General features: G+C 41.3%; 1 protein-coding gene across 1 annotated transcript in view; it reads right to left on the bottom strand.

The window, feature by feature from the left end:
* Positions 1 to 12,147, bottom strand: part of LOC120528956 (E3 ubiquitin/ISG15 ligase TRIM25-like) — a 208,159-nt gene extending 196,012 nt beyond the window's left edge. The window contains exons 1-3 of the mRNA XM_039753027.1: positions 12,103 to 12,147; positions 10,547 to 11,095; positions 3,073 to 3,168 (exon numbers count right to left, since the gene is read on the bottom strand). Coding sequence (XP_039608961.1) covers positions 3,073 to 3,168; positions 10,547 to 11,095; positions 12,103 to 12,147 — 690 coding nt within the window. The remainder of the gene's footprint in view (positions 1 to 3,072; positions 3,169 to 10,546; positions 11,096 to 12,102) is intronic.
* Positions 12,148 to 19,209: the final 7,062 nt, after the last annotated feature.

Below are 19,209 nucleotides of genomic sequence, written 5' to 3'. Positions count from 1 at the left end.
CATACAAGCCAATCCAAAACAAAGTTTCCAAACAGAATCCAAAGACAGCGGTTGAAAAACAAAGCACAGCCAGAAAAATCCAGAAAATCACAAAAGCATAAGGCACAGCTAAGAGAATACAGTAACTTAACAAACTCGTAGAGCACATTCACAATGAAACTGTGGGAGACCCTCGGGTTTTATAGGGCGGAAGGGAAGTGCATGGTGGTGACTGGCAGGTGGTCCACCTCTTGGTGAGCCACACACAAACCACATGGAACATAACAAAGGCAGCTTATACACAAAATCAAATGCAAAGAATAAAGCACATACTCAACAAATCAACATTAACATTAATACATAAACAAAAAGACATAAAACAAGACTTTGAACAACATCTAGTGGAAGGAATCCTGGCTGAAAAATGTCACAGTCATCATGGGTATAGAGAGGAGATTTCATGCATCAGTAATAAGCAGGAATTCTAGGAGGAAACAACAAAAGCAGGCGAGCGTAGAAACATAAACCGAAGTGAAGGTCAGTCTTTGAGGTTAACTCTTCTTCACTTGTACTTCTTCAGCTATCACCTCTGTGTCTGAATTGGATGACACAGTGTTGAGTGACACATTGTGATTCACCTACTTTCTTTGAACTATAGACACACCCCACTGGTCTGGACCGGCTGTGTTTAGTACTTTACTACACTCGATGCTGTTGGTCTGTTTAATGTGAGTCTGTGTTAAATAAATTAGTTGGATAAGTTTGGTCTGTCTGGGCACAAAAATGTGTGTGAAGAGTTCTGACTCTGCTGGATGAGAACTTTCACATAAATGAATCCTGGCAGAACTGGGCATCAGAGAGTGTGCTACCATACACAGTCTGCCAGCTTATTACAGTGTCAGAGCTACATTATTGATCACAATGGAAGCCAATTTGGGGATTCTGCCAAATAATCAAACTGAAATGTGAGGATGTGGTGGAAGATCTGCAATAACTGAAAGATACCCACTGACATACCGGAAGAAGGGGTAAACTCCACACGGAAAGTGAATGGATGAAAGTGGATCTGAGATTCAGCAGATGCCACCACTGGACAACCTTACAGTCCTTTGTGATAAAATATTAAAGCTGAAGTAAAACATTTGGAGGTGTACATTATGTAAACTCTGCACTCAAACAGTGGAGGTCTTTAAGCTCTGGAGTCTAATAAAACTGAGAAATACCACAATGAACAAGAGAAGGTCATTACAACCTCCAGAATAAATCAAGAATATCCCATCTCTCCAAAAGAGGTATTTTACAGGAAAAGACAGGCTCTCAAATTAGAATTTATCTTGTGATAACAAAAGAACCTGAACAACTCATCTTTAAATCAGAAACCATTATGTTGAACATGGAGAGAAGGCTAATAAGATCTTAGCTCAGCAATCAACAAGCAAGAAGTTTGCAATGCAATAACAGAAATTAGCAGGGCAACTGCAGATAAAGTAATGAAACCAAAAATATATAACTCACATATTTAGCAAGTACTATAAGTCTTCATAGTCTACTCAGTTTAAAGAAGACAAGACACAGTCTGAGGAGTTCTTTGATGTAAAACAAAGACAACAGCTGGAAACTATTAGTGAAGAGGAACCGGACAAACCTCAGACACTCTCAGAGTTACTGGATGCTGTAGACTCACTCCAAAGTGGGAAAACAACAGGCCCTGATGGCAACCAGTGGAATTTTATAAAGATGTTTTCAACTAAGTTAGCTCTACTATTATTAGCAAAGTTTACAGAAGCTACAGACAACAAAAATCTACCCAAATAAACTACCCAATTTTACACACCCTCCACCCATTTCTTTTCCAGAAGAATTCCTGATCAGTCCTGAGGAGTCAGACAGCATCTCAGCAACATATAAAAACACTTCAAAGAATCTCCCCTTTAAGGGTCCTAGGATACGGTGGGAAAAGGAATCTTTAATGAATATCTCAGAAAAGGACTAAAAGTCAGTCATGCATAGAACACACTCCATCTCCATATGTGCGAAATATTCAACCACCTGACTTCGAGTCTTTCATCGATCACATTTATCTCATTTAAAATTGGGAAGAGTCGAACATGCGAGTTTGGGAATCGATATCCAGCCTAACTGTGCCACATGTTTTGGGAGGACAACAAAGTAACATCATTTAGGGCCAAAATGTTTGAATGTTTTATCAGACAGCCGTGGGGTCACAATCACTCCTAACTCACTAACAGTTGTGGTTGGTGGGCTACCATAGGGGCCTAAAGTGGAGGAGGACACATTGACTGTAACTGCCTTTACCACACTGTGAGCTCGTGGACTTGTGCTCCTGAACTTGAAGTCCCCCAGCCCATCTGTGATAAGTCACTGGGTCACTGATGTTTCACATTTAAAAAAAAAAATTCTCACTTAGAAGATCTGTTCAAAACCTTTTTAAAATATGGCAAGATCTAATTAATAAAACTTTAAAATAAGCAACCATTGCAGATTAAAAGGAAACTGTAAGTTTTTATTTATTTATTTTTTTATCTATTTATTTAAATTATCAGAAATTTTGGCCCAGTTCTTGGCTCTTCTCTCTTTTTCTTGACTGCAGCATAAATTCTGTTTGGTAGTTTTTAATTTTTTTTTGTGTGTTTAGATTTCTGTTTCAACTTTCTGATTTTTTTATTATTTTTTATTTTGACTTTGAAAGTCATTTGTTGTATAAGTTGAAATTGATTGTATGCAATGATAAAATAAAAACAACATAGACCATTAATGGATTTGTGCCTGATGATCTAATTCAGAACATCAGCGTCGACCTTCAGTGTGAGTTTCTGTTAGTAGACTTTAGTCTCCTTTAAGCAGCTGATGGATTTTCAGAGGACTTTAGGGTGATGCTGTCTGAGTCTCCACTGAATAACACCTGGGATTCTGTCAACAGTGAAAGGCCATGAAGGCCACCACAACACGTCTTCTCTAACTCTCCCTTCTCGTGTCCCTACTCGTCATTACCTGTGAATCTTTGCTGCTCTTCAAGTTCTCATTTATTTCTCCTGTCTTTGATATGAAGTGTTGTCTTCCTATTCCACTCACCTTCATCTCGTTCATCGCCCTCCTCGTCTCCTTCAGTGTCTTCTCTGTCTCCTCAAGTTTCCTCTTGATGTCACTAAGTGTCACCCCCAGCTGTTTCTGTTTGGACACACAAGAGGACATGCGTGGTCAGATCAGCATTCACGTTCACTTTGTGATTTCTTCTTCTCTTTCTGAGTACTGATATTTTCACAACACTTTTGTTTGACATTTCATTACACAACTTAGATTTGATTTAACAAACAGGAATGACAATAAAGATTAAATGAAAGGTTTAATTTAATTGACGTAAGATTGAGTTTGGGCTTGAAGAGTGCGTCAAATACAGAAGACAGTTTGAAGGCACACTGGTGTGTGAGTTAGCTCTTGACGTTTAGAAGACATCACATCGACAAACTGGGAAATGTGAAGTTCACACAACACCAAAATTAATAAAAACAAACTGGAGTGTAAAGTAAAGAAACTGGTGAAAGGCCAGGAGGACTTAAAACACGTCATGTCAGTAATTAGAGGATCTACAAGACCATTTGCTATCCTGAGTCAGACATGTGAGGACGTTGTCTACCATTGTCATTTTCTGCAGTCAAGTAAGATAACGAAATACACAAACGATTCTGTTGATTTCAGGAAGAAAGCAACTAACAGGAATTCTAAAACTCAGAAATTATATTTTTTATATATTACTTACCTCAAGTGTTTTGTTTAGGTGACAGATTATTATTTTTAATAAAACTATGGAGATATGCCCCTACTCACTTCTGCTCCCACCCCAGGTTTGGTTCATGCGGAACTTCAAACATTTAAGATAAGATAAGTTAAGAACTTTATTCATCCCGAGGGAAATTCTTATGTCATTGGCATGTTCAGTGCAACAAGAGAAATAAAGATAGTACAATAAAGATTTAAAAAGAGAACAATAGTAATTGTACAAATAACAGTTGTTCAAATGTACAAAATATGACAGCATATAACAAGAATATGATAATTAAAAGTGACTTAGTACTTGTGCCTCAGTAAAATGAGCTAGCCGCTTGTGATGACATAATGGGACTAACATACTGCCACCAAGGCTGAAAAGATCACCTACAGAACGAAGATGAGTTATAAAGGTTTATTGCCACAGGTAGAAAAGATCTCCTGTGGTGTTCAGTTCTGCATTTGGGGGCAATGAGTCTTTTGCTGTGTGTGCTCTAATGGTTCCTCAAGGAGGCATGCATGGGGTGAGAGGGGTTGTCAATGATACTGAGGAGCTTTATCAGCATTCTCCTCTCGGACACCTCCATCAGATCCTCTAGTTTGATGCCTAGGACAGAACCAGCCTTTTTAATCAGCTTGTTCAGCCTGTTGTGATCAGCTGTCTTCTTCACCGCACTGCCCCAGCTCACAGTTGCAAAAAAACACCACACTCTCCATCACAGAGTAATAAAACATTGTCAGCATTTTCCTGCATGCATTAAATGACCTAAGCCTCCTCGTTAGGTAGAGCCAGCTATTCCCTTTCTTGACCACAGTGTCTGTGTTCTTGGACCAGTCAAGTTTACGTCAATGTGTACTCCCAGGTACCTATAGTCCTGAACTACTTCAACTTCCGTTCCTCTGATAGTGACAGGGGTGGGAGGAGGAGCCCACTTCCTAAAGTCCACCACCAGTTCCTTTGCCTCTGTGATGTTTAACTGTAAATGACTCTGGTCACACCACTCAGCAAAGCTTTCCACCACACCCTTATATTCCTCCTTCTGACCATCCAAAAAACATTTAAAAGCCTGTACAGCACCTGTCCTTTTGTCTCACTGCCTTGTCTCTCTTCTCCCAGACATCCTCTGCTCCTGTGGTGGTCCTGCTCCCGAGGTGCACCCCTATGAACAGGAAGATTTTCTGTTCTTCTAATTGAGAGACGGAACTGTCCCCTCCATCTACACACGGAGCTCGATTCACTCCTGAAAGAGACTTATGTTTGTTTGAAGTGTCTGAATAACGTTTGTCTCTAAATTCTCCTGTGTGTCTGTGCTACTCTGTGACCCAAGTGTGATCGCGTACGTGGATTTCACTTTCACCAAACCACAAACCTTTTAATTATCGTGGAGAGGTTTTTCATGGGGAAGAAACACTACTTGTCCCTAATGGTAACACGAATTAGACGATCTACAAGTCTCGACTTAAAGTTTCAATCCAAACAATATATTCAATCTCTTTTCGCTGTTCTGTTATTTCACTAAGTAATAATTTCTGTTTGTTTGTGTGAATGTGATCTCTACTTTCATTTTTCGAAATGGCCAAAGGCTCCATCTTGCGGATCTTGTTTCCTTCTCTCTGGACTTCTAAAAAGTCTTTTCAGAAAGATCACGTCTCGTCTCTTATAATTGAGAGATGTTTATTATGTTAATGTGTTTTGGTTTCACCAGAGCCTTCAAGACCACCCAGCCATCCATGTTAAGGGGTCAGCTCAGAGATGTGCAGGTGGGTGAGCCTGTGGTGTCCTGATGATGGACTATCTGTCAGGCAGACTCAAGGACTGTGTGAGCAACACTGGAGCAGCACAAGGAACAGGCCTGTCTGCTTTACTCTTCACTCTGCGCACCTCACACTGGAAAGAACACAATTTCTCTTTACTTGTGTATCCAAAAATCACCCAAGGAGTGTCTCAGTGGGCTATAACAGGCCATGTTTTTGAGGGCCCCCTACTCCAGATTCCCTAAGAAGAGAGGAAAAACAAGAAAATCGAGGTTGAATACACACACAATAGAGCTAATGTTCCAAAGCCCCAGTCCACCTAAACTGCATGTCTTTCGATTGTAGGAGGAAACCCACATGAACACAATGAGAACATGCAAACTCCACCAGGGACAAGTCACAGTCGAAAAATAAAATGTATTTCTAATATAAGGACAACTGAAGATGTACGTATTCAAGTGTATACAGACAGACAACATCAACAGACAACACCAAACATGAGTCTCTGTTACCTTAGTTGGTTCTTTATCTTGCACTTATAGAAAGGCACATAACTTGTGATTTTATTTCTCATAATTTTTATCCAACAAATATCCCAGGAAACATCATTCATTCAGAACCAGCTTTTAAATGTTTACGTCTCAGTTCTCCTTCAGTTCTTAGTTACTTATTAAGTTTCTAGCGTCAGCACTGTGATGGCAGTTTGGTTTCCTCACAGGTTGTCTACACTTCCTTACAGCTCCTCTGTGTGTGTGAGACGCTGCTCTGAACTGATTCAAGTCCACTTTAGTTTTCTTACTGAATTTATGAAGAGACCCTCACAACAGCTAAGCCTTCTCCTTCACACAGTTATGGTGATGTCAACTCCCAGAATTCACCCTGGCTTTATCTTAACTACCGAGTCACAGTCAGAAGTTCTCAGACTCCGAGCAGGTGAACTCCTGACTTGGTTTATGGTCACTCAGGTGGAGGTGACACTTTGTCCAGATTGTTGTGTCCATGGAGAGCTTCCTCTGTCACACATTTAAGAACATTCAGTTTGCTTTGTCTTTCTTCTAACAGATTCTTTTCTCTCTCTTGTCCTTTTCTCCTGTGACTGTGAGTTGTTCTGCAGTTTAAAGTCTTTGAGGTTTCACACTTACTGGTTATCTTTTAGTGGCAAAAAATGTACAACTGCTGGTTGATGTCCTCCTTCAGTAATTCTACAGATTTTAGATGTGGTCTCTCTTACTTGTGCACCTTGCTTTCCTTTATCAAGTCAGGACTGAATGAGACCCCCACGTTCATCTCCATTACAGGGGTGTTCAGCTCTTACCGTCTGGCACTACGTTACCCTTTGGAGCAGAAGAGATCATTTAGCCTTTGTGATGGCCACAATAAGGGTCTTACTACAGGGCAGAAGATAATCCAGGGGCAGAGATCAGAGTTCTAGTGCTTACAAAGGGTTATAAAGGACGGAGTGGACTTGCTGCTGTAGGTGTCTTGGATGAACAGAAATCCAACCTTTTACTGCTAATTCCTGCTAAGTGTTGTCCATCAAGTTGAGTTTTGGCTCCTTCTTCAGTCACAAAGTGATAAAGAGTGACATACTGAGACATCGTTGGGTGTCATTTGCTGTGTTTGATCAGACTGATCAGATGAGACCCAAAACTGTCAAGGAGAGTCCTGGTGAAGTGAACTGACATCTGAGCTGAAGTTACGAGTCAATAAAGAGGGGCAGGCGGTGGCAGCTTAAGAAAAAGACTTCTGACCAAGCAGTGCCAGTCTGTCCTACAATTACATGTCTGCTTTCAGGGACATCTGAAGAACTGATTTATGTAAATCAATCCAAATCAAGTGATAGCCAAACAACAGAAAACATAAAGATCAAAAATTAGATGTCAATATTAGTGACCTGATTCATATTAAACTGAAAAATATCAGGCCACTTCATAGACTTCATTGTTGTTTAAGATGTTGGTTTCTAAACTTGTGTTCACCTGTGAGTTGAGCTCTTTAATACTACAGCGAGGACTCGGCCACATTTGTGTCACTTACTGAGACCTGGCAGAGCCGATGTGACACTAGTCCTTTATTTGAAGAAACACCAAATGGTGGACTGAAGTTAAGTGTCTTTATCTGAACTTACTGTACATTGAGGTTGTGTAGTAGTGATGGGGATTTGAAATTTGGCTTAGATGGTCAGACTTACACTTCTAGTAAGTTCTTTACACTCCTGCTGGACGTGTTAGGTTTTTACCAAATATGAAAGCTCAGAGTCTTTGTCATAATCATACATGTGGTGGGATTATCACTCAGGGTTTGACATTCAAAATGTCCTTACTGCTCCACTAAATAACATGATGTCTAATCACTAATGAAGAGCCTGATGAGTTATATCATTAAAAACAGAAAATCTACACAGGAATAGTATATTGACATTTCTGAGCTGAACTTATTGTAAGAATCGTAGACTTAACTCTGGAGTACAATACAGATTGACATGTGACAATAATGTGTCTCCTAAACAGCCCTGAGATCAGCCAAATGCAAACTACGATTCTTTAAAAATGGACAAACACCACAAAGGCAGATGAGCAGCTAAGCACACTCAACGTGTAAGTGTCAGCAGTACAGAGTGTGTCTATTGACGTGTCAGACCTTCTATTGAATTACGTTTAGGGTGACATTGTGTGCTCACTTACTACGCTTACATCAGCCAACTGTAACATCATCTTGTTAAGAACACCTCAGGAGGGTCCGAATGTCAGACACTTCTACGCGTAGCCTACGTGACGCTCGCACCCCTGCCAGTGGACATTTCTAGACAGTAGGCTATAGTTGGCCTTCCACTGCCTTAGAAACTCAAAAGAGAAACTGATCAGAGCAGAAAGAAACTCAGCTGGCTGTGAGGAGAGAACTCAGTTGTTTGTGGGCCATCTTGGGGATCTCATCCTGTGCTGTTTCATGACTTGCACCCAGTCTGACCAGGATGGGCTCCAGCAGCTAATGCTCTGATCTTGAAACATCAGGTTTATAAGGTCCAGTAAAACCTCAATTATCAGTCAGGGGTCAGGACCGAGGCTGTGACGGATAAGAGAAAAGACGGATAACAGAGCAGCTACTTTAAAAATGACATAGAGTAAATTAGTTTAGCAAATGGTCATAAAAAACTATATTAGCTAAATGAATGAATTTATATAACTTTGTAATGACCAACTGTTGTGATGTAAGATTTTGCATATAACTTGATAAATATTTAGTATGTCTTTATTTGTAATTTAGGCAAAGCAATGTAATTTAGTGTTTTATACCCCCCCCACACCCCCGTTAGGATTGGGTGTCTTTGAATTTTATGACAGAGTTGGGGGAGGATGACTATTTACCTGCTAAAGTCTTTCAACCCCCGCAAGAAAGCCAGGTTACGTTAACAGATGGTTTGAGGGCAGGTGTTCAGATGTTCTATTTCCCCCATTGGTCTGAAGTATGGCTGTTTGGAAATGGCTTGGATCAGAAGCATTTAAGTACCATGATGTCCTATTGCCTCTCGGGCTTGGGCACAACATCTACAAATGTACTTGCTTAACCTCACAATCTCTCTCTTGCTATCCTGTGACGATGAACAAGTATCTCTCTCTTACTAACATTTGATAGAAGCATCTCTTACTAATCTCTGATGATGAAGACAACAAAATGAGCAGCTCAGCAGACATATTGAACAGGCTTGCGACCTGTTCTGAAGAAACCTGAGCACCAATGATGTCTTAACTAGAGACATTTTAAGTAACAAACAAGTCTGTGTGCTGCCCTAACTACACATCACCATTTAATCAGGTTGTATGGTTGCCAGTGTTCAAATGTACTTTGCATATTGTTATTATTTATGAATATTACCAATAAAACATTGTTTAAATTGTAAAGTAACTCCTGCTTGTCTTTTTACTACATCTAATTGCCTGAGGTTATAGATATAGAAGGGAAGCTGGGGAGAAGTTATATACTATAATACCTTATAAACAGTGCTAAGTCTGTGGGATTTGAGGCGTTATGACAAAGGCTACATCTTAATAATACCAAAGGGGAAAGCAGAGCAATATATTACTCTACCAAGGCAAAACACCGGTGTAATAAGCAAATACAACTCAGAGGTCCTGGAATTTTCTACGTTTTACATGGAGTCTTCGTTCCCTCACAAGCGGTGTCCTGTCTTACACTCCGTTATTTGACTTACAGAGCTCACCTCCTAAACAATCAAAGAAAGCTTTCGCTACCGATCAGTTTATCTCCTGCCACTCTCGTTGTGTATTTCTGATCCCACAAACACTCCTGCTTATTGTCTCCTGACTCCCTGCTCCACACCTTCCCTTCTCTCCTCACTTCTCCTGTCCGCCCCTTACAGAACAGAAGCCCCTCAGCCAGTCCCCTCACTTACAGCTTTCCACCCTTTCTGCACCATACAGAGCATCACAAGCTGCCTGAATGCCACAATATATTAACACAACCTGATATAATAAAATATATAAAGAAAATTACAATGCAGAAGACCATTAACATTAATACAGAATAACATTACTGTCACTGGTTTTTCCATTTTAAACACATTTTTCAATAATTTCAGCATCGCTCTTTATATCGTTTACTGTTGGCCTTCCTACTCCATCATTGAAGCAATACTTGAAGAGCTGTTGCTGTTTCGTAAACGTTTAATAAGTTCAAACAGCACACACATATGTTGATAGGCCATAACAATGTATAGTAGTTTAGTTTAATTATAACAAAAGAGAAAAGCTACAAACTGCATTAAAGCTGAACGTACGTAACGGACACTGGGATTTCTGCTGTTCCAATGTGCAGAACTCGCAGTAGTAATTGGGAGACGCTGGCGTGCACAAGGTTGGGTTTTTGTTATTTAGTCCTGACAGTTAATCAAGTGACAGATATTCGAGTTTTATTGTAGATGAATAGATTTCTCTATCACATTAAATGTACAAATTCCTTAACTCAAAGTTATTCAAACAGTTTCCATTAAACACTAAACTTCACTCACCTGCTTTTCTTCTCTTTCCTTCTCCAGCTCGACCATTTTATGACCATTATGTTCAGTCACCACACACATCATGCAGATACAGGAATCATCAGTTTTACAGAATATCTCCAGACTTTTCTGATGTTTCTCACAGAGTTTTTCCTTCAGATTTCTATCAGGATCAACCAGCTTGTGGTGCTTCAGGGCGTCTCCTTCATAGTGAGGCTGCAGGTGAGTCTGACAGTAGGAGGCCGGGCAGGTGAGACAGGACTTCACCGCACTGAACTTCTTACCAGTACAGAAGTCACACTCCACATCTCCAGGGCCAGTATAATTCTGACGAGGAGGAGAACTGAGTGTCATCTTCTTTAATTTCTGGATGACTTCATTCAGCAGAGTGTTTCTGTTCAGTTCAGGCCTCAGCATGAAGGTGTGTCTGCACTGAGGACAGCTGCACACTTGGCTCTGATCCCAGTAGTCCGTGAGGCACTTCAGACAGAAACTGTGACCACAATGCAGTGACACAGGGTCAGTCAGGGTGTCCAGACACACCGAGCAGGTGAACTCGTCCTGTGAAACAAACAGCTGGGCTTCAGCCATCGTCAGTCTGAGGAGAGGCAGGCAGAGAGAATCAGTCAGAGAAACAAGGAAGTGACTTGTGAAGAAACCAAAGTCAAAGTTTGTCTGAGCTCAGTGAGGAGGAGGAGGAGGAGATTTAAGGAGAAAGCCGAGAGCTCACAGAGAGAACATCTGAGGAGACACTGAGGGTGAACAGTTAATGTGAGACAGGAGATCAGAGAGTGAAGACCACCAAGTGACAGAAGAGATGACCTGTCACAGGGGGTCTGCTAAAGTGTAATTCACGTCAGTATTTCTTATTCATTTATTACACACTGAAGTCCACTTCAGACTCCATATTAGTCCTTTTTATTAAGCAAATTATCCATCCCATAATGAGTTCTTGTCTGCTGCTTATCGATAATGAATTTTTGTGTTTTTCTTTATCCATACCAGGAATTTAACAGATTATTCAGTAAAGACCCCAACTGAAGCCCATTCAGTTTAAGAAACAGAATAACATGATACATTAAAAAACACAAAGACAGTAGAAATATGAAAACATCTTAAAAACTGATAACAGGCAGACAGACAGACAGACAGACTGACAGACAGACAGAGAGACAGACGGACACATAACGCACAGCAGGCGCTCTCGGCTCCTTCACAGTTATTTAGATTTTCTTGGTTATTCAAGTCGTTTTATCTCAGGATTTGTGAGACTTAATCAAGTCTGTTGAACAGGCTCGTCTACTCCTGCACCCTACGATTAACACACACAGATCCGAGTCACACAATTGGGTATAAGTGATGCCCTGATGCCAGTCCCTCTGTAACAGCCCACCTCAGACTCATTCCACTTAAGTACATAAGAGTGACCCCTCCAGCCTGTCACTTCTCAGTCCCCCACACTGGAACTCGCTGTCACCAGCACTCACAAATGTACAGATGTCTCTGAGACACATGAAGGCTCGTATAACATTTGATTTTATGCCAGTTACCAACCAAGGGGGTCTTACTTTTGCCGCCCTTGCTGTTCTGTAGCCAGCAGAATTGGAGACCATCTAGGAAAAGCTTGGTTGTCTGCTGGAAGAGGTGTTGATGAGGCCAATAGGGGGCTTACCCAGTGGTCTGAATGTGAATCCCAATGCCCCAGTGCAATGACGAGGACACTGTGCTGTATAAATGGTGCTGTCCTTCAGATGAGGTGTAAAACTGAAGTCCTGACTCTCTGTGGTTATTAAAGATCCCTGTGTGTCCTCCATAAAGATGTCTTTGCTAAATTGCCCTCCAAGGCCTTCTCATTGTGTCCCCCTAATTAGAACATTAGAACACTCGAGACGAGAACAGGCCATTTAGCCCAACAAAGCTCGCCAGTCCTGTCCACTTGTTACCTCCAAGAAAACATCAAGTCGAGTTTTGAAAGTCCCTAACGTCTTACTGTCTACCACACCACTTGGTCTCTTATTCCAAGTGTCTATCGTTCTTTGTGTAAAGAAAAACTTCCTAATGTGTGTGCAAAATTTACCCTTAACAAGTTTCCAACTGTGTCCCCGTGTTCTTGATGAACTCATTTTAAAATACAAGTCTCGATCCACTGGACTAATTCCCTTCATAATTTTAAACACTTCAATCATGTCACCTTTTAATCTTCTTTTGCTTAAACTGTAAAGGCTCAGCTCTTTTAATCTTTCCTCATAATTCAACCCCTGTAGTCCTGGAATCAGCCTAGTCGCTCTTCTCTGGACCTTTTCTAGTGCTGCTATGTCCTTTTGTAGCCTGGAGACCAAAACTGCACACAGTACTCAAGATGAGGCCTCACCAGTGCATTATAAAGGTTGAGCAGAACCTCCATGGACTTGTACTCCACACATAAAGGCGCTATATAACCTAACAATCTGTTAGCCTTCTTAATGGCTTCTTAACACTGGAGGGAAGTCGATAGCTTAGAGTCCACTATGACTCCTAAATCCGTCTCATAAGGTGTACTCTCTATTTTCCGACCGCCCATTGTGTATTCAAACCTAACATTTTTACTTCCTATGTGTAATACTTTACCTTTGCTGACATTAAATTTCATCTGCCACAAATCTCCCGAAGCCTGTATGATATCCAAGTCCTTCTGTAATGATATAACGGATTCCAAATTATCTGCTAATCCACCTGTCTTGGTATCATCTGCAAACTTAACCAGCTTGTTACTTATATTCCTATCTAAATCATTTATATGTATTAAAAATAGCAGCGGCCCTAGCACTGACCCCTGTGGAACATAACTCTTAACATCGGCCAGTTCTGATGAGGCTCCTCGCACCATCACACTCTGCTTCCTGTGTCTGAGCCAATTCTGCACCCATCTAAAAACATCACCCTGAACTCCAACTTCTTTTAACTTGATGCCCAACCTCTCATGTGTCCCCTAATCGTCCCCTCTCTCTCATTAGCTAACTGTTTCTTTCACGGCTTCACCATCTAATAGCTCATGTGTGGTGAGCATACTGGCACAGAATTGGCTGCCGTCACATCATCAGGTGGATGCTGCACATTAGTGATGGTTGAAGTGGCTCATCACTCACTGTGTAGAAGAGCTTTGAGTAGTGAGATAAGCACAATAAAAATATAAAGAATTATTATTATTATTCAAGTGCAACCTCTCAGAGTTGATAACACCCTCAGCAAGAAAGCAGCAACTTCCAACATCCGTTGGTCTTATATTTACTTCAGTCTCTCAAGAAATAAAGACAAAGTATTCAAATGTGAAAGGAATGTGGCATTTAATAATCTGGGATGAAATATAAGTGATCAACGTGGACCTCAGTGTTATCATATACAGTGCACCACCTATTGGAATGTAAGTCATGTATTAATAAACAGATGGCAAATTACAAACATTTTTAGTAATCTAATGTATAGAATGTTGGAATGACAAATAAATGTGTATGTTTCTGTTATATGCAATTTAGTATGGGATTTGTAAAAGCCATGTTAATGTTTGAGATGTGCCATCTGTTGGAATGACAAATTTAACATGATGTCTCTGTTACACACCATTTGGTGTTGGATTCGTAAAAGCAGTGTTAGTATTTGTGATGTACCATTTGCTTAAGTGACAAAAGTCATTAATTTTATTACTACATATGTTTGTGTTGTGCCATCTGTTGGAATGAGAGAGGCATACGAACCAAATGGACACACAGATACACAGACACAGAGACACTTTTCCTTTTACTAAAGTGGATAATGTTGAGAATTTTGATTAGGGATCAATATGCTTTATTATTAGTTTTAGTGCTATTAGCTATAAAAAGTGTAGTCCTGAGGTAACTTTAAAAGGACACCATTTATTCCAGCAGAAGGACCTGGCCTGCCAGCCTTTTCACTGGCAGATCTTGTTTTGTGAACGCCAGTGCTGAGCCGCTCACTGACAGAAGACAAACAAACTGCAGGCAGGGCCTTTTCCAGTGTGAGTACTGGGCAGGCTCTTAGGCTGGCACATCAAACATATAAGCACTTAATGCCATTTACATTTATTAGAGCTCAGTAATACTTTGGACAATAACGTTAAAATAAAAAGCATTCTGATATCTACCTAGTCTGAGCTACTGTATATTGGGGTTAAGAGCTGATTATTGAAGGTTACGGACCTTTCACTGCACAGACGAGTGAGCAGCTGAGAGCCAAGAATGAACAGCACCGCTGTATGGGTTTGCACGCTTTTATATGAGAACACAAATATGTGAGATTAGCATTTAGGTTTATATGCCTCAGCTTCTTTGTGTCCTAACGATAATAAATAAAGTTACAGCAGAACATATTAGTTAGCTTATTTAATCAGTTGTTAAAGGCTTGTCTTTATTCCTTCTTTCAAGCATGAAGCTCCGTGTCGAGGCTGTCCACAGTTTGGCCCTCATCAGTGAAGCTGCGCGCTGCCACTTACCGGCACAGTTACCATTTATTTTAGCCTTACATAACTACAAGGGGGTCACGAAGAAAAAACGGCCAACCACAAGCAAACACAGACTAGGATCATACTATTATGTGAAAGAAGGAAGCAGGGCAGACGCTCCAAAGACAGCGAGTGTAGTGGTACAGTCCACTAATTGAAGTGTACCACTTCGGGAAAAGTGAAGAAATGAGCGAAAAGTAAATTAGAAACAGCATCTGGCTGCATTTCAATGATATTGGAAACTGCAAAGCTGAGTGAAGAATTTGTAAAATGAAAATATCCGTCAGAGCAGAGCAGGGTCAGCAACAAACCTGCACAGACATCACAGAAGAGGTTAGCCGTCCGTCCAGCTCATTCTCTCTCCTCAGGCTGCCATCCACTGACCTGTGAAAAGTGTCCTGTTTTGAGCCAAGAACTTCTGCTACAGCATCCACTGTCTTATCAAAAACCGCAGGTATATCACAGCCTTCTCCCACTCAAACTTAAATAAACACATTTATTCCTAAACAAATGAGCACAGCCAGACAGATAAGTGTGGATGAGGAGCTGCTAAAATGATAGCCTGTGACTTTCAGCCATTTTCATTGTGGAGGACAAAGTATTTAAAACTTTTGTTCAGCCTTAATCCCCATGTATGTTCTCCGCAGTAGATAAACCTCATCCCAAACAATTACTCCACGACTATATAACACAGAGCATGCATTGTGTCAAGACCGGGTTAAAAAAGATTAAGCAGTTTGCCTGACAACTGACTGCTGGACATCCAGAACGACCTGCTCATACGTGTCTGTCACTTGTCACTTTATTGGAAACTTAAAGATGACATCCAGCCTGGGCTGCTGTGAGTTTACTGAGAGACGTACTGCAGAAAACCTGGCAGAGGAGCTGCTGAGAGTGACAACAGAGTGACAAGTAGACGACCAGTGGCGTGCTGTGTTACTGTGTATATACTGTATGTGACGTGGAGAGGCCTGTCCGCCGTCAGCAGACAACAGAATTCAAGTGCAGTCCTCTTTCGTACCGACGTGGCTGATGTGTGCTTTGCAAACGCTATAGAGTCTGTTGAGAGTTTTTGGCTTGTTCTGTGGTGTGAGATTTAAATATTAAAAATACATTTTGTTCTGAAAAACTTGTGTTTTGGTTGCCGCTAAGGAGCCGTGTGGGAATTTTTAAAGCTTTTTTCCCTTTAGAAGGTTTTTTTACTTTTTTTTCGCCCGCACAAGAGCAAAAGTAGCTGGGTGTTTGGAGGTGCGCTTGGAATAGTTATTTGTACTTGTACCTGTTCTTGTTATCTGTATTTGAACTAGCATCGAGGAAGTAGGATAGAAAGCAGCAGTAACTGATATCGCTATTTGTAAGTAAATAACCGCGTCGTCGTAACAGCGATTCCTTATTTTAAAGGAAAAGAAAAAAAGGCCGCGGCTGATTTCAAAGCAGTAAAAGGTGAAGGCTCAGCAGTGCGCAGGTCAGCGGCAAGCGTTAAGACGCCGATCAGTCACAAGGGGCTGTAGGAGCAAATAAGGAAGTAAGGCTTGATTTGTTTATTTTAGATTAAACTGTCCTTAGCGGTCCAGAGGTGGAACAGTTAAGTGGGCGACAGCGTAAGGGTTCATTAATACGGGGAATACAAACAGTGCGAGTGGAGAGCAAAGTTAGGAGAAGAGACAGAGAAAAGTAAAGTTAACGTCATAGAAAGACAAACAGCAGGCAGCTGAGAGGGAGAACAGTACAGGAGCTTAAGGGGAAAAGGTGTCAAATATCTGGAGCAGATCTTAGTGTTACCATTTAAGTTGAGGAGCAGCTGAAAGAAGAAGAAATTTAATTTTAAGAAAAAAAAAGTTAAGGCAGTTTAGTAATCCCAAATCAAATTTTAATAATGAGGCCAGTGCAATGCAAGTCCTGTTGGATGTTGGACTTTTTAGATGATGGTTTGGAAGAGCCAGTTGTCTATGAGGGCTACATCTGCAAGAGATGCCAGCTGATCCAGCACCTCGAGCTCAGGGTCGCTGAACTGGAGGAGGAGTTGGCTGACCTGCGTTGTAATAGAGAATTGGCAGACTTGGCCCAGGTGTCCTTTAGAGGATAGTGTGCACCCCAAGGTGAGAGATTCCAGACCAGACAGGTAGGAATAGGTGGGTCACGGTCACAAGGCGTAAGCTAAAGGGTGCCCAACCCCAGAATTTAGAAGTGTCAAACCGTTATCATGTCCTTGCGGAGCTGGACGGTGACTCTGATAATTCTGAGGTGGTAGGCAGGGTTGAGGAGCCCCAGCGGGCCACCTCAAAACCAGTTCCCAAAAAGAGAGGTAGTGATAGTTGGGGACTCAATCATTAGGGGGATTGAAGTGCAGGTGTGCTCCAGAGAGAGAGAGTCTCGCACGGTGTGTTGCCTTCCGGGAGCACAGGTGGGAGACCTCCCTGGAAGGGTGGATAGGCTCTTGGCCAGAGCGGGGTGGATCCAGTTGTCATTGTCCATGTTGGAACAAATGACATACATAAAGTTAGTCTATCAGTTCTGCGATCCAAATTCAAAGAGTTACGTGCCAAGTTGAGGAGCAGAACAGACAAGGTAGTCTTTTCCAAAGTTCTGCCTGTGCCACATGCCAGTTCAGGTAAGATTGAGGAGATTAGAAGGCTTAATGCTTGGCTCAAATCTTGGTGCAGGGTAGAAGGGTATAGGTTTATGGGGCATTGGGACTCCTTTTGGAACAGATGGGACCTGTTAGATCATGATGGGTTACATCTGAACTGGAGGGGCACCAATGTATTGGGGAAGGCGTATGTGTAGGCTAGTCAAGGATTGTTTAAACTAGGGAATGGGGGCAGGGAGTTTAGGACAGGCCAGGTTTAGATCTATACATGGAAGAATAAACAATGGTGTAGAAATAAAAATGCATAGTAATGTAAATTCTAAGCAAACATTTAAATATAGGAGTAACACATTAAAAATAGCTTGCCTTAATGCTAGAAGTATCAAAAATAAGGTAAGTGAGTTGGAGTTGTATGTAGCAGAGCATGATTATGATATTATAGCAATAACGGAAACCTGGCTAAATAACAAAGATGGGGATGAGTGTAACATAGAGGGATACACATTATTAGGAAGGATAGACAGAACAGAAAAGGAGGTGGGGTTGCTGTTTATGCCAAACAGGGTTTAAATGTAAGACCTCTTCAGTTGGATGATGAGCCCCATCTTAGTGAGGACATGTGGCTTCACCTGGAAAAAATTTGGGAAAGAGATCTTATTTTAGGAGTGTGTTATAGACCACTCAATTCAGACAGTCATTTACAGTTTACAATACAATACAGTTTATTTTTGTATAGCCCAAAATCACACAGGAAGTGCCGCAATGGGCTTTAACAGGCCCTGCCTTTTGACAGCCCCCCAGCCTTGACTCTCTGAGAAGACAAGGAAAAACTCCCAATAAAACCTTGTAGGGAAAAATGGAAGAAACCTCGGGAAAGGCAGTTCAAAGAGAGACCCTTTCCAGGTAGGTTGGGCGTGCAGTAGGTGTCAAAAGTAGGGGGTCAATACAATACAATATACACAACAGAACAATTCCTTAAGACAAGTACGGTTTAACAGTAGATGATATGACATAATTAGGTTTGGATATTTTTAGAGTCCTGGAGACCTCATCCATCTAGCTGCCTCCCCATTTGGCCATGCCACAGCTGAAACGTTGCTCCGATGAAAGGACCCCTCTTTCCCATGATTCCTGTGATCCTCCATCAGGGATGACTTTACCATAGGCAGGCAAACAACTTGGCAGGTGGGCCGTGGCATCAATGGCCACATTTGGGTACCGAGAAAAGAAACAGAATAGGTGAGGGTTAGTATTCAAATATAATTATCATGTTACTTATGTTTTAGTGCTAATGACTAACAACAGAGATGCAGTCTGTACAGTTAATCAGCAGCTCTAGTCAGGATATGCTAAACTGAAGTAGTGAGTCTACAGCCGGGATTTAAAGGCTGAGACTGAAGGGGCATCTCTTATGGAAGCAGGAAGACCATTCCACAGTTTAGGGGCCATGTAACTAAAAGCTCGACCTCCCACTGTTATTTTATTAATCCTTGGAATCCTAAGCAGACCGGCATCTTGAGATCTTAATGTGCGCTCAGGTTTGTAAGTCATGATAAGTTCAGACAAGTAAGCCGGACCTTGGCCATTTAA

This window comes from Polypterus senegalus, chromosome 4, assembly GCF_016835505.1.
Source record: "Polypterus senegalus isolate Bchr_013 chromosome 4, ASM1683550v1, whole genome shotgun sequence".
NCBI classification, from domain to species: domain Eukaryota; kingdom Metazoa; phylum Chordata; class Cladistia; order Polypteriformes; family Polypteridae; genus Polypterus; species Polypterus senegalus.
This window is presented reverse-complemented; position numbering and strand designations above follow the sequence as displayed.